This window comes from Patella vulgata, chromosome 3, assembly GCF_932274485.2.
Source record: "Patella vulgata chromosome 3, xgPatVulg1.2, whole genome shotgun sequence".
In the NCBI taxonomy this organism is placed as follows: domain Eukaryota; kingdom Metazoa; phylum Mollusca; class Gastropoda; family Patellidae; genus Patella; species Patella vulgata.
This window is the reverse complement of record NC_065881.2, coordinates 20,580,904-20,596,079: the sequence shown is the minus strand read 5'-3', so window position 1 is coordinate 20,596,079 and position 15,176 is coordinate 20,580,904. Positions and strand designations below refer to the sequence as shown.

The window sequence follows — 15,176 nt, the reverse complement described above, 5'->3', positions numbered from 1 at the left end:
TCATCATCATCATCATTACTATCTTCATTGTCAACAGCAGATGTCTCCATTTCTTTTTGTTTTTCATCTTCCTGTTTTAAAAATAACCTGCTTTTAGCTGCATCAAATTTATCTGCACACTTTTCAAGGTAGCTAATGAATCTTAATTCTTTTCTCTTATGCTTTCCAATGGTTCTTTTTCGATAGCTTGTTTTATAAAAATGTGTTCTTTGTAGTACAACCAGGGGTGTTAGTAAGGGGTTCAACTTGTTTGGAGGTATGTTAAAGGATAGTCTGTTAGATAATAGTTCCAAAAGATCTGGAATATGTAAGTCTGAAACATCCATCTTCTTTCCATGCTTTTTTCGGGTTTCTTCTGTGTTTGGTGAAACAACTACCTGGTCTGTGAAAAATCCTTTGTTTTCTTCTGTATGCTTCTTTGATGGGGTTGCAATATTATCTATTAGGCTTTCTGGCATCTTATTTGGTGATGAACTTAAGTCCCATAAAACCACTTCATCTTGAGAACTTTGTTTCTTTGAAGGTGAAGGGTTTGATGACTTGACTATTCCACTATTAGGTGGACTTGGTGTTTTTGATATCTTAGAATCCTTTAGAATTCCTCCATCTTGCAAGATTTTCTTCTTTGATGGCTTATTAGAAAGAGGGGACCTTTGTTTCAGGGTATCTTTGCTAGTGCTATGCTTAGCCTGTAGAGTTGGTGATTTGGAAGACAGTGATACCTTATGATTCTGTAACGCTACAGTATCACAATTATCGGATGAGTCATCTACACTTATGCATGTCAATTCTGGACTATTATCAGTAAATAATATGGACCCTGTCTGTTTTTTAATTACTGGTTTCCGACCTTCAAGTTTCTTCTGTGGAGTCTCACCAGAGAGGGGATCTGATTGACTTTTCTTACTTAATGTGGACTTCACATCTGTCTTAGCTGATTTTTTTAAACGTTTCACTGGCTTGTGCCTCTGACATATCAATTTCTCTGGTCTTTCAAATGGAGAGCTCAAGAATTTATCAAAAGGGCTATGGAAGTTAGCCCTAGGAGGACTCTTTTTTAGGTTAGTCGTGGATTTTTCCATGTCAATAACCATATAATCTTTTCCTACAGGTTTCTTTGTATCTTGTCTAGGAAACTTTCTCATTTTCACAGATTTTTTAGGAACAGGGAAATTCTTATTTTTAGAACTTCTATCAATCACCACGTCTAACTCATGTGAGGTTTGATTATTTGCTGATGTCTTGCAGTCCAATAAAATTCTATCACCCTGTGGAGTTCTTTTCTTAGAAAGAGGACAGCTTTGTTTAACAGAATCTTTTGATTTCTTTTGCTCACTCTTCACAAGTTTCAATGACTTGGTAGATGCTAATACAACATCGGTATCTACTCTTGCATTATCTAGTGAGTCTTTCACACTTACACATATCACACCTGGATTAATGTTATCTTCTGTTTCACACGCAGAAATTACGGCTTTATCAAAAGGACTTTGGCAGTTTACCTTAGGACTCTGTGAGGTAGTTTTTGGTAAGGTTTCCATCAAGTCATCCTCATCACTAGATCCAGATAAAATAACCATATCGTCAGCTATTTTAGAATCTAATGGTAATAACTGAACTTGTTTTTTATTGTGAACTACTTTTCTTGTTTCCATTTCGATAATCATACACTCTGACTCTATTGGTCTATTTTTAGCTTTATTGGAAACTATCTTCTTTTTTTGAATATATTTCTTCGGAACTGGAAAATCACTTCTTTTTGGACTTGCATCAAATACCATTTCAACAACTTCAACTGCATCACTATGAACAATTCTTTCAACAGGAGAAAGTACTGATGTTGTAGGCCTCTCATACTTGGTAGTGAAAGGTCGATGTTTTGAAATAGGATTTCTACATGATTGAAATGGCAATGGTATTTTAGGCCTGGAATATTTAAGTGATGTAAATGGATACATCTTTGATGGATTGCTATGAAAATTTTGCATATTTCTCATGTTTACGGGATACTGCTCTGGAACATTATCATCATTGTCTGATACATCAGTGTTATGGATATTGGGAGGAGATTCATGCTGTGGTGATATATCCTGCATTAGTGATTCATTGTCTGATGAGCATGGTGATCTTTCATTCCGTGTCCAATTCACGTTGACAACATTGGACTCTCTCCTGGGATCAAAACTATAGTTATCATAATATACATTTCTCCTTGCATCATATCCATAATACGCACTTCTTCTGGCATTCACAGGAGTAAAGCGTTCATGTCTATTAGAGTATAATTCTAGGTTTAGGTGCTCTGGATAATGTCTGGACAGAGGACCTTCATAGTAAGGCGTCGAGTTAAAGACATGTTTGTGTTCATATCTGTCAAAATGAGCTTGACTTGATGGGTCTTGTCTTTGAAAGAAAGAACCTTCAGATGGAGTTCTCTTGGCACCACGACCATTAGAATAATGTTGTGAAAATTCACCTTGGGTTGAATCCTTGACTTCATTTCTTTGTAATGACTTCATTGGACTATTTCCTGAAAATATAAATTCATTCAGTAAAGAACAAGCATGTATTAAAGGCTCAATACCACTCTTGTTGTAACTGAATAATATGTCCCAATCTTTATTCTGGTCAACAAATTGTACTATTTTAGAATATTTCAATTAATTGATGATACAAATTTCATCTTAACACACCTTATTTAAAAATTTTGAAAAATTCAACATAAGGGTTTGAAACGTCTAACGTAAACCTTTTCAAATGAAACTTCGATTTAGAAGTAAAATAGGATCTAATGGATAATTTACACAACAGGTAGGACACTTAAACATCTAGTACTTAGATAGAGATATTATTTATTTTCTGGAGCTTTCAAGCCAGCAAGAGTGTTATTGTCCCTTTAATGATTACAAGTTTGGCAGATTTAGGGCACAGTAGAAAAATATATGGAGCCAAGGATTCCATAAATGATCATTCATCTAATTTTCTGAAAAAGATCATTTGTTCAAGATGATAATTGCTAAAGCTGGTTACTCCAGAAAATCTACAGCTCAAGGTTTCTGTTAAACCTAAACCAGAAATCTATCTGCACGGTATCTCAAATAATTTTAATAAATAACTTCAGGATTTGATGAGCTCACAAAAGATATTTCAGTAGTTTTTCGATGGACTATTAGCATATTGAAATGAAAAGTAATGTCTTACTTTACTACATAATGCAGTAAGGGTAATTTTTTTCCCATTACAGCAAAGATTTGCTAAAACCCTTATTTCGATTTCCAATTGTCAGGAGATCTCGGTTTTTCGTACCATCAAAAAAACAAATAGATATTGTCCTTGCCAGACCGTACATCAGTGGTTCTCAACCACACCTGGCTAAATAATATATATGAAACATATTTGAATTTTGCAAAATACAAAAACATGGCAATTCAGACTGAACCTTAGACAGAGACTAAACATAGACACATAGAATGACTCAAACTAAATAAAGAAAAACACAGCTATGAACTTATCAGTAGACACCGGTGAATACTCAATTGGGATCATGTGGTTTTTCGCATTTTCTTAGTGTGCCGTTCAATATTCTGCATACAGAACCACTGACAAAGAGAAACCAGAATGGAAAAACTCCAAGGAACTTCTGAGAGAGCATCACCGTGTTGCTAATGACATTTCATGCTTAATAATAATGTGGACATTTTTATTGCGCTATTCCACACTTTCTGTATGCTCACAGTGTATGAAAAGAGTTCAGTTCTCTACAATTCAAGCAATATTTACAAGACAATACTAAACATGGCATTGAATTAGATAAGACTTCAGTGATGATTTGAAAGTTGATAGGGATGGACATTGTTTTAAGTAATTAGGAGAGAGAGAGAGAGAGAGAGAGAGAGAGAAATGGGGTTTAACGTCCACTCGACACAAACTAGGTCATTTCGGGAGTAACATATGGTTTTAATTCTATTTCAATAATTCGCTTGCAGTGGGAGGAAACCGGAGGGCCCGGAGAAAACCCACGAGGTTGGACAGGCGACCCTACTCCTTGTCACGTTCAAAAGGGAATTCGAAACCATGCCAGTTGACTCAATGACAGGCCTTATGATACAGCGTGCACATGCTAACCATTCAGCCATCCAACCCCCCCCCCCCAAGTAATTAGGAAGGTTATTCCAATAAGAAGCTGCCAGATATGAAAATGATCTTGTGCCAAATGTTTTTAAAATTGTAAGTTGGTACTTGTAGCTGAATATTTGCAGAGGGTGAATGTTCCTGAAATTAGCTAGAAACCATTCAGCCAGTTCTCTACCCTAATAACCATATGCAACTGAACATACATGTACCTGTAGGTCGAACATAACTTAGATCCCAGGATTGAAATCTACTGACATGTTCTTGTCTTTTACTCTGATGTTCGTCTTCATACGGGTGATGTGTGTTATGGGAATTTGTTCTAGTCTCAGGGATAGGTCTGGTTGGTCTATAAGCGGCTTTTGATGCATCTATAAGAAAAAATATAATAAATCAAATTCGATGAGATAATTCTATATTTTTTTTTGCAAAGTTAGATGTTTTTATGAGTACTTATTGTGTAATTCAATCTTAATATTCGTTTATGATTTTCAAGCCTGGTTTCCCCTCGTCAATGATGCAGGATTAAGGACCTAGAAAAAAAGATTCTAATTATTCAAAAAGGATAAAAACAGAGATTTAGCAGACCCCCTGACACTTTGAAATTAAATATTCTTTCACAGCACACCAGTGACGTATCTGAGGAAAATAATATCTGTAGTAAACAATGGACTATCAACCATGTCTAAAAACCTGATACCCTTTTTTTGTTTTGTTTTTTACTCTTACATGTCAGTTTCGTAATCTTTCAACCAACAAATTACGGCGCTACATTAAAATTACAATTTCACCATCCTTGCTTTCCTTGATTACATGGTCTTACTGCTAGTACCTGCAAGTGGTGCCTCCTTCAAGTGTTGTCCAAGGCAAAGGAAATGAAATGGGCTTTAACGCCCTACTGTTCTGCTCCGTCCAGGGCATATGCCCTACCTATATGAGTATATGTACCATACTGTAGATATGCCACTGCAGTACACGCTGCATGGCCCCTCCCCTATCTCAATTCATGAAAGTTTTACTTACCCGAGGTCTTTTTTCTCTGGCCAGGTGATAAGGAAGATGTTTTTCTCTTCTGTTTTTCTGGATTAGGATATTCATTTATATCTAAAATTGCATGAGAACTAAAATTTGTAAAATCTATATCAGAAATCTAAATCTGTATGTTATTCAGGCCTTGAAATAATTAATTTAATTTTACCTGACAAAATGTCAGTTACTATTGAAGTTGAACTTTTAACTTTTTAAGTTTATATCTAGCATGTACCTATAAAACCCCAAAACTAAGACCAATCTGTACTTGGAAGAATAACAGGTAGAAGCGCCTTCTTTTTAAATGAGATAAGAGTAATTATTCTAATCACCTTTAGTATTAGATTCTATATCTTGTCCACCAGTAGTCTGTAATATTCGAGTATTTGGAATTGAATTATTTCTTGGACCTGAAGATGACCGGGCCATTCTCTCATTTTCTGAAAAAGAAAAGTACTATAAAATGGTCTGGATGGTTGATGAACCTTAACTTACAATATATAACTAAATGGAAGGCTAAGAACTATGAACCACATAGGGATCAAGCAGATGATCTAATTATTCTTAGAAGGAATGATCCTCATTTTTAGTTATATGCTGATACGGGGCTGGAGATTATGAAATGAAATGTGGTTTAATGGCACGTCAGCTCCAACCAGGCTATATTGCGCCGAACATATGGTGACATCTAGAGATAAATTATATGAAATCACAATGTATTAATATACATAAATAAAAACAAGTATCACAGTTAGCATAATTAAAATTAAATAACACAGTTTATGTATATTAATATTTAAAATATGAAACATGACAAAACAAGTATACATGAATTAAAATTTTCTATAAAAATTTGTCTCTTTTAAAAAGTCTAACGCAAATAAATTCTGTAGTGACTGTCGGGACTTTTTTTTTTTAACTAAAATCAATTTTAACTTAGGACAGCCGTTACTGTCTCCTAACTTAAAATCACGACATTGATTAACAAACATTGATTAAGGCTATGTTGTTAGATCTATTGCGGCATATATTTGGAATAATAAACTATCAGTCACAAAAAACAATTCTCATTCAATTACTTTTCATATATGGAAAATATAGCTGCGGCCCAATTGTTTATTTTATTAAGCAATTAGATCATGCCCATAACAAGGGCCATAACTCTAGACATAATAAACGCAAATTACTGAACTTCAATAGGCTTCTTCGTATCCCTAGTTTAAATGAAGCATATAAATTTTATACAGATCATCCAACTGAAAGGCTTATTTTATGAAACTCATTTTTTGTACCATCCAAATGACTAGTCACACTTTCTTTGTCAGCTGCACTAGTGCCATCACTGAAAGGTGAAGGCCAGACTTGAACAATCCATATAGTCATCTAATCTGTGAGTATATGATAAAAGCGAAAGGGTTTAATAGTTGCATGTGCAATGGTCTAAAGTGGATTTAAAAGAGAACACCCAAACTTTTGGCACATTTTGACAGGTAGCAGGTAGCTCTTTTGTACCTTTGCTGGGTAGAACATTTTTTCTCAGTCCAAGAGCCAATTTTGTCGTATCAGAAATGAGTGATTTAGTAACTGTACTACAATTTTATGGTTGTAAATATAATATCATTGGTAGAGATCAATCCTTTTGTAGGTAGACCAGGGTTTTTCCGCACCAACGCCAAATTTTTGGTAACATAATGTTCAGTAAATTATTTAATTAAATGGGGAAAGATATAAACAAAACATCTACTTACATTATTGGAATACATATTTGATTTAAACAGTACTTTATATTTAACATATAATTACATACTATATATAATACATAATAAATGATATGGGTTTGGAAACAAGCTATAAAGCTTATATTAATCCATCTCCATGATTAACTAACTACTCCTTTTCATATAAATTATTCATTTATCATTTTTATCATTATTACCATCCTATTCAAAAAACCCATTAGGATTAAGTATATACTCTTGCTATTACATGTATACACAAATTAATTTCATTTAAAGCTACATTCCCATAAAGATATTTATCAAGTAGATTATTATTTCTAATAAAAGTATGGCAATTTTGGAAAATATGTAAAGTACAGACACCCAACCTTGCTAGAAAATTACCGGATTCCCCAAAAAACATCCATGGACATTCATAAGACAAAAATGTGAGGGAATCCATAAAAGGCAGTATGTCCTTTAGGTGATATACTAATGGCTGTAAGAACATTGAGAGAATTAAGCATCCAATAGACAATTAAACGACGGAAAAAAAATGTAAAGTATCACAAACTGGCAGCCAGTGGGCTTGTTTTTTACTTGACAAATCAGGGAGCACATGATACATGCATGCATTGATCATATGACAGGCTTCGATATTTATGGTAAATGGTCAGCACTTAAAGCAAATGCATTGTCCCTCAGTCATGTGATGTGACAAACAAGACTGCTTAAAAGAGCTTGGAGTAGTTCCTTGAGAATAAAATATTTCGAAAGGGATGCAAAGCAAACTTTTCAGTTATAAGTTTGAATATGTTTTTGATTCAAATACTTATCAAATCACACAGTTTGTACGTAGGAAGGAATCTTAAAACCCCAGGAGGAATACAGGATTACTACCATGCTACTACAAATATATATACATGTATATATATATAAAAATCTGATCCATATCTATTATGCTAAATTCACGCTTTCACAATTCGTGGTTTTAATCGAGGAGTAATCTTGGAGTAATCATGGTGATTCTATCAGGTCTTATCATATATTGAGGTCATTGGTAGCAATCGTGTTGATGGTATTGAAACGTATCCGAACTTTTCTGCAGGTACCAGATAGTGGACTCAGTAGGGACATTCTTATTGTAACGCATCGCACGACAGTGGGAACCTAGCATTAACAATGTTCGGTAATACAATATAAAACTGGAACTGGTAATAAATAAGCTTTTTCAGATAAAAACACATTAATATTACTACACATTCATATCCTCTAACTTACGAGACACGCAAATATAGCTTGATCTGTGAAGACTCTATTTACAAAGATGAACGGCACCGGTAGTAACAATGGAACTGAATTTAAATCACACGATGATACTGTGAGAACAATCGTAGCTCTTGTATGTTTCAGTGTTCTACTAATAACTGGAGTAATAGGCAACAGTCTTATAATTCTACAAGTTATCATAAACAAATACATGCGCAATCCAACTTTTATTGTCATTTGTGGTCTGGCTGCCTCCGATTTAATAATGGTTTCCGTCAGACTAACAAAGGAAATAACTGATGTATTGGGCAAAACAATTAACACAACAATATTGTGTAAGTTGCAGTTATTCTTATTACAAGTTTCGGCTTATTCTGCGGCCTATCACTTAGTTCTTTTGTCTGTGATTCGTTATTTTTTCCTGGTTCATCCGTTTCAAGCAGAGAAATATCTAACCAACAAAAATGTGGTAAAGTGTATCACTGGTTTGTGGATTATGATCCTGGTTATGGTGTCACCGTTATTTATCACAGCTAACCCAAAAATTGTCAAACACAACAATCTTGTGTATAACACTTGCCTACCGAATCCCCAAAGTCCAACAGGACTGAGAGATTATTTGATATGCTTCAGTGTATTTTCGTATATTGTGCCACTGTCCATGTTGATCATTTTTCACTCCATCAAGGCAAGAACCGTAATAACGGCAATGAAAACAGTAACCGTTAAAGAAAAGAGACAAGTTTCCTACATGGTGGTTTTGGTTGTACTTTTATTTGCATGTCTCCTTTTTCCAGTTCATTGCAAGAATATGTTTCTTTTGAGTGACTATAATGCTTCTACAGAACTTATGAAAGACTTGGATGTACTCTTCAGAGTGATGGCTTATACCAACAACTGTATCAATCCCTTTGTGTATGGCATAATGTCAAGTGCTTTTAGAACAGGCATTAAAAATTGCTTTCATTGTAAAAACCATGTTGGAGTAATCTAAAAGGCTTGGACTGAAAATGTTCATTTAATTGATTACAATGGGGTTGTCATGTATATGGAAACAGCAACAGTTGAACAGTGTCTAGTAACAAATGCTAAAAACTCGGCCCTGGATTAGCCAGGGAAAAGAAGTACCACCAAGTTTTTCGCAAGTGTTGGATTTACCATGATTCAAATAGTATAGGTGAAGCAGGACAAAATATCAGAATGAAACATTATCTCAGTCAATGACATTATCCAGGACTTTTATGATCAGAAAATCTATATACATGTATAGGCTATTTCAATACAGTATGTAAGTTTTAGATCATTTTGAAAAATAAAACATTAATTTAGCATCGTTTCTGTTTTAAATTTGATGTAATACTATAGGGTTATTTTATGTCTATGAAAGGTGCTCTGTTTAATATATTGAAGTAGTTAAACGAATGGGTGAAAACAAGAAATAGGCTAAGTAGGTATTTTGCAAGATTCAAGTTTCTTAGACTGACTCGCAGGCATTTTCTGCCACCATCAATTGCTGAAAGTAGGGTACTATCGTCCAGGCATCGGGTGCACACATTAGTACAATTAAATTGAATAATGTTGACCTAAAACGATGCTCATACGAAACACTTACCCAAAAATGGTACATCTATATAGATGCTGACACATCTATACTTTTTATATAAAAATGAGCATGGTTAAATTTCCCTTCAGACATCATTCGGAGTTCCTAGCGGAACATTATATTCACAGCCTCCTCAGCTTAAAGGCCAGAATGGCTCTGGCCACAGAAGACGAGCTAATGCTCATGTAAGGAGAATAAATTTTTCAATTTTAAAATATCGACGTCCAAATTTATTAGTCATTGTGTTTAATAAGCTTATGGTATGCAAATTATACTCCTGTGATAATAGTATGTGATTGTGCACAAGGTATTTGTACAACTGTAAACTTGAAATTATTACAATAGTTTTGATAAAGACTTTCCCTCATGCTAAATAAAACTGTATTGGCAGCTAGGAGGATTTTAATTAACCGGAGATGATTTCAAACACATACGCAAGTTTTTAATACCCGGTAACCATAAATCTGTTTAAAATTTACAACGGTTTAGACAGTAAGAAATACTTTGTTCAATTGCATTAAAACATGAATGATATTTTTTGTTTTCATTGGTAGCAATGTCGAAATCAAGAGATTTTGGCATTGCAAGCCCATCAATTCCCAGATTGTTAAAGTTGCTGTAAATGATCATGTCAAACCCATTCAATTACACAGCAAGTTGACAAACTATCTGAATGTGTTATGTGTTATGTTTTTGAACATCAAGCTACAAAACATTTGCCTACAAGGAATTCTTACTAACCAAGACTAAGGACTAGAAGACCAGTGTCCTTAAGAAGCACCTTGCAATTTTTAATCCATGGCTATGACATGTGTCTACAATTTGCAAAATATAGTGTGAAACCTAAAATTTAGTTTTAATTCACATCCACAATCAACTTTTTGTCGGAGGAATATGCCCGGAACGGAACAAATTAAAAGTTTGGGCAAAAACTACAAATGCCCAAGGGAGACAACTCCAATGTTTATGTTTTGGAAACACGCTCTAGTCAAAAAACAATGTGCTCACCAAAAAAAACCCCAAAAAACACTAAAATTGTTATTCAGGTCCTTAAAAAAACTTTCATTATTACAAACGTACATAGTTATAATTTCAAAAATATACACCCGCTTTTTTGCAGTCACCTTTTGGCGATTTTCTCTTTTCTCGAGTGGCTGTCACTCTATTATTTGACGAAGTACCCATCGTCGGCATCGTCGTGGACGTGGTGAGCTTCAATTCCACATCGCACTGGTATTTATGTCGTGACAGACGAGAAGTAGGTTTTCTATCTGTAATTTCTTCTGAAGGTTTGGCTTTTACTTTTCTAAATTTCATGTTGCAAGTTTGTTGGCACTTGTATATCTTGCATTATCTTAAATATTGAAAGTTTCTTTCACTCTCAATTGTTACCGCAGCCATTACCAATAATACCATTGCAATGCATCCTGGGGTGTGAACATTTCCCGCGATATTTGATTTTCGACTTTTGATTAGTTTTTCTTTCGATGCATTCAACTAATTATTGAATATAATAATTTAGTTGATAATTTTTTCACGCATTTATATAAATTAATCAATAGCTGACAATCTTCTACCAATCTGTTGGCCATGTTCAGGTTGAATAACATGGAGAACAAGGGAGACTAATCCAATATCGAAATTTCATAGAACTGTAGTTGTCTCCCTTTATATCAGAATCATACACATGCAACCGGGCGGACCCTTACACTTCCTTTTACCCGGCTCAACGCAGTGCCTGTTGGGGGTGGGAATATACATGTAGTCTACAAGCTCTAAATAACAGACACCAAAGTAAACAATAAATACAAGAGTTAAGAATTAATTGGCCCCCAAATATTTATGTAATGAGGGACTTTATTAATTTTTCACCCCCAAAAATTATGAAAAGAAATGTTTATTCTGGGCATATATTATCAGTATATAAATACAGACTGCATAAAATATAATTTAATAATGAATTCATAATTTATGCACACAAATTTCAAATTTAATAAATTTTGAAGTGAGAAAACTATATAATATATTGTAATCATTTCATTAACACAGTTTAGAAGTTCTATGAATTAGGATGTTGTCTTTCTATAAGTTTTTTTTCCGAGGTTGTACCACAGGTTTGACAGAGGATAGAAGTTCTTTTAATATTAGTCTTGGTCAAACAACCTCTACAAATGATATGAGTACATGGTAGTTTATATTGTACGACATCTTCTGATAATTCTAATTTACAATGGCTACATTTTAATTCTAATTCACTATATTCTGAAGTAGATTTTCCTTTTGTAAAAGAAGGAAAACTGCCCAGAACATTAGATAATGCACTATCTAAACTATTTTGTAATAGCTGTTCATGAGAGTTGCCTATTGTTCTGGTTTCTTGCGTCGATATTATTTCATATTTTTTTGAGTTTGTTGTTAAGGTAGGTGAAGCAGTTAGATTTGATCTACCTAAAATGTTTTCATTCACACGTAAGCTTATTTTCTTTGGCATGGAACCATTAAGTTCATTATTACTATGTTGATCTCCACTATCTGCATGATTATTCAATGGCTGTTTTCGTTTACACGGTTTTTGCTTTTGGTAAATTGTAGCTACTGTACGTGGAACGGACTGTAATTTCACTGAATTTTTATTCGAAAATAGAAACTGATCTATTCGACCTTTCAAACCATCGTTAGGTATTGGATAAGAGTCAGAATTAAACAGCACATTTGTAAAGGGGTCACTTGGTGCCCTACCCCATGTTTCTTCAATGGAGACAAAGCGATCTAAGGTAGACTTATCAATGTTACGTCCACATGGTAACAGCATTGGGATCACCATTATTTCACAACTTATAGGATCAACAAAATCTTCTGGAATATCGACGTCCTGGATTTTTCTTCTTTCCGGATAGAGATTTGAACTGTTTGATACATCAGTAATAACAACATCATCTTTGTCCGTAGTAGAAAAATTATCACTGTTAGGAAATATATGATTAGGTCTTATTAGATTTGTTTGTTCCATATAAACTTTGTATAAATTATTTTGAAAGTCTTTGGGGCAGCTTGCCAGAGGTTGACCCCATATTTCTATACTTTTTATGGCCCCCACTGACCCATGAAAAGTCTGATAAATTCTAATTGTGATGTTTCTTGTACAATATACCTGTCTAATATGTCGAAGCTCTGAGACAAAACTGTAATGATCAAGAGAATTGAACCCCTCTGCAGAGTAGGGCTTTCTTGCACGAAACTGTGAATCATAGAAGCACATTTTTCCTGGAGATGTCATAGAAATTCTACTAACAAATGTTTCCATACTTCTTCCAGAAAATGTCCGAGGTTGAATAGTATTTGAAAGTTCTGATGACTTGGAGATATTATTTTGTTTCTCTTGACTAGCTTCTTTCTGTGCTGGTGCTGTGTCAGACGCTGGCGCAAAGACCCCAATTGATGACGATTTTTGGGACCCGACTACAGGATCAATGACAATTCTCCAAATGGATATTGGACACGGGAAATGAAAAGTTATATTTATAGGAAGTTTAATGAATCTTTCAGCTAAATATCCCTTCCTCTTCTTGGATGGGTCTGATGATATTAAATTTTCGACTTCGTAACCATCTGATGATATCTTGTCACATGATATGTTTGTTTTTGTACTCCAGTGGCAGAAGTTGATAAGAACCATTCTTTCTGTTCCTGAAAAATGTTATTAAAATAAGAAAATACAAATGTATCTTTAACTTCTTTGAGTGCCTTTTAGTAACTGAAGAGTGACTCCTTACAGCAAATCCATACCCAGTTTACAATAATAGTAATACCACCATCATGTCACCATTCATCAGCTTATAAAGCTCACCACAATCAACATTTGGCAGAATGCAAACAGGTGCAACAAGAGAGAGAGAGAAATGGGGTTTAACGTCCACAAACTAGGTCATTTCGGGACTAACATATGGTTTAATTTTATTTCAATAATTCGCTTGCGCGTAGGGGTCTTTAGCAGTGGGAGGAAACCGGAGGACCCGGAGAAAACCCACGAAGTTGGACAGGCGACCGTACTCCTTGTCACGTACAACCGGGGATTTGAAACCAAGCCAGTCGACTCAATGACAGACTTTATGATACAGCGCGCGCACGCTAACCATTCAGCCATCCAACCCCCCAGGTGCAACAGGATTCACTCGTAATTTGTTTAGAACCAGGAACAAAGTAAAACTTACATTATGGAATAACTGGTTTATATTGTTCACATCCCTCATAGTCATAATAAAATTCATCTAGGGGGAGGGGACAGTCAATGTAACAAGCCAAAATCATGGGGTTCACAGAGCTTGTTAAAGGAGCACATATTTGCAAATTTCTGACATACCTGTTGTTATTTCTTAGTTACATAAGTTTTAGTGTGAAATAGATCTTTAATGTTATATCAAATTATATGAAATAGGATTTAACGTCCTACAGTTTAATTCTGCTCTGACTGGGCTAATGAAGACGTCACATGCATACACCAGTGTGCTATGAGGAAATTTTTGTCCAGACAGCGGCACTACAACCTACTATTATAACTAATTCCGACAGCCATGGGATCTTTTAAGTGCACGCGATTGTGTACACGTGACCTCTGTCTTCCTTTCCTTCTGAATGACTTAACAGTTGTCCTTCTACTTTTCTAGGTGGTAGGCCGTTCTGCACCACCGATCGAGGCACTTACAAGGGGAACCACACCATAATTAAAACACTGTGGAACATTCTCGGCCAACACCGAGAGCAAACTCAAGACCTTCAGTCAAGCTAGCCAGCATCTTACTTACTGAGCCACCGCGGCTCTCAAAATTTTTTATATAGGCCTAATGCGTAGGCCCACTATTTTAGTACTACTATACTTTTACTACTACTGCCACTGGTACTAGAGCCTAACCTAAGGCCAAGCCCAAGGGGCCTAAGACTCATTTACGTTCAGATTCAAGATTGAGATTGCCCCACGAAAAAGGTCTTCTTGTTTTATACCTTAACTAATCCTTGTTCATATCGAATGTTTTCCGTGTTGTTTCATCGTCGGGTTCATTCAAGACTATACAATGGAATGGACCGTCGCATAGATCATTAGATGTCATCGGATGTGATGTTTTATTGTTTTCATTCAAGCTTTATAGCGTTTCAAGGGAGCGAATTTGAGATCAAAGAGAGTTGTTTCCCATTACCTGCACGAATAATTCATTTTAATTACCCGAGTAACCCATTTCCATAGTTCCTTGAAGTTGCTATCTTGAACTCACATTAGCCAACGCCAATGCGGTTCTTTTCAACATACGTGCACAAGTACCGTACTTATTGCTGTGGTGTTTATTTTATTATCCCGAATCAACACGTAAACATAGAAGTGCAAAATTGCCTGAAACTGATTTTAAATCATAAGTATTTCAGAATGGTGCTGA

General features: G+C 35.0%; 2 protein-coding genes across 2 annotated transcripts; one reads left to right on the top strand and one right to left on the bottom strand.

Annotated features, from left to right (window-relative positions):
* Positions 1-4,101: 4,101 nt before the first annotated feature.
* Positions 4,102-10,597, top strand: LOC126815280 (C-C chemokine receptor type 8-like). Its single transcript, XM_050540846.1, has 5 exons — positions 4,102-4,111; positions 6,468-6,509; positions 7,727-7,733; positions 8,292-8,616; positions 10,586-10,597. The coding sequence occupies exons 1-5, from the start codon at positions 4,102-4,104 to the stop codon at positions 10,595-10,597; spliced, it is 396 nt and encodes a 131-aa protein (XP_050396803.1).
* Positions 10,598-11,610: 1,013 nt separating this feature from the next.
* Positions 11,611-14,904, bottom strand: LOC126814319 (RING finger protein 37). The gene is made up of 2 exons (XM_050539408.2): positions 14,749-14,904; positions 11,611-13,437 (listed from the first exon to the last, which is right to left on the bottom strand). Exon 2 carries the CDS (start codon positions 13,424-13,426, stop codon positions 11,810-11,812), a length of 1,617 nt encoding a protein of 538 aa, XP_050395365.1. The 5' UTR covers positions 13,427-13,437; positions 14,749-14,904; the 3' UTR covers positions 11,611-11,809.
* Positions 14,905-15,176: the final 272 nt, after the last annotated feature.

Bases quoted from the DNA above. Each gene is read 5' to 3' on its own strand.
- LOC126814319 (XM_050539408.2), bottom strand. From the start codon at position 13,426: ATGGTTCTTATCAACTTCTGCCACTGGAGTACAAAAACAAACATATCA.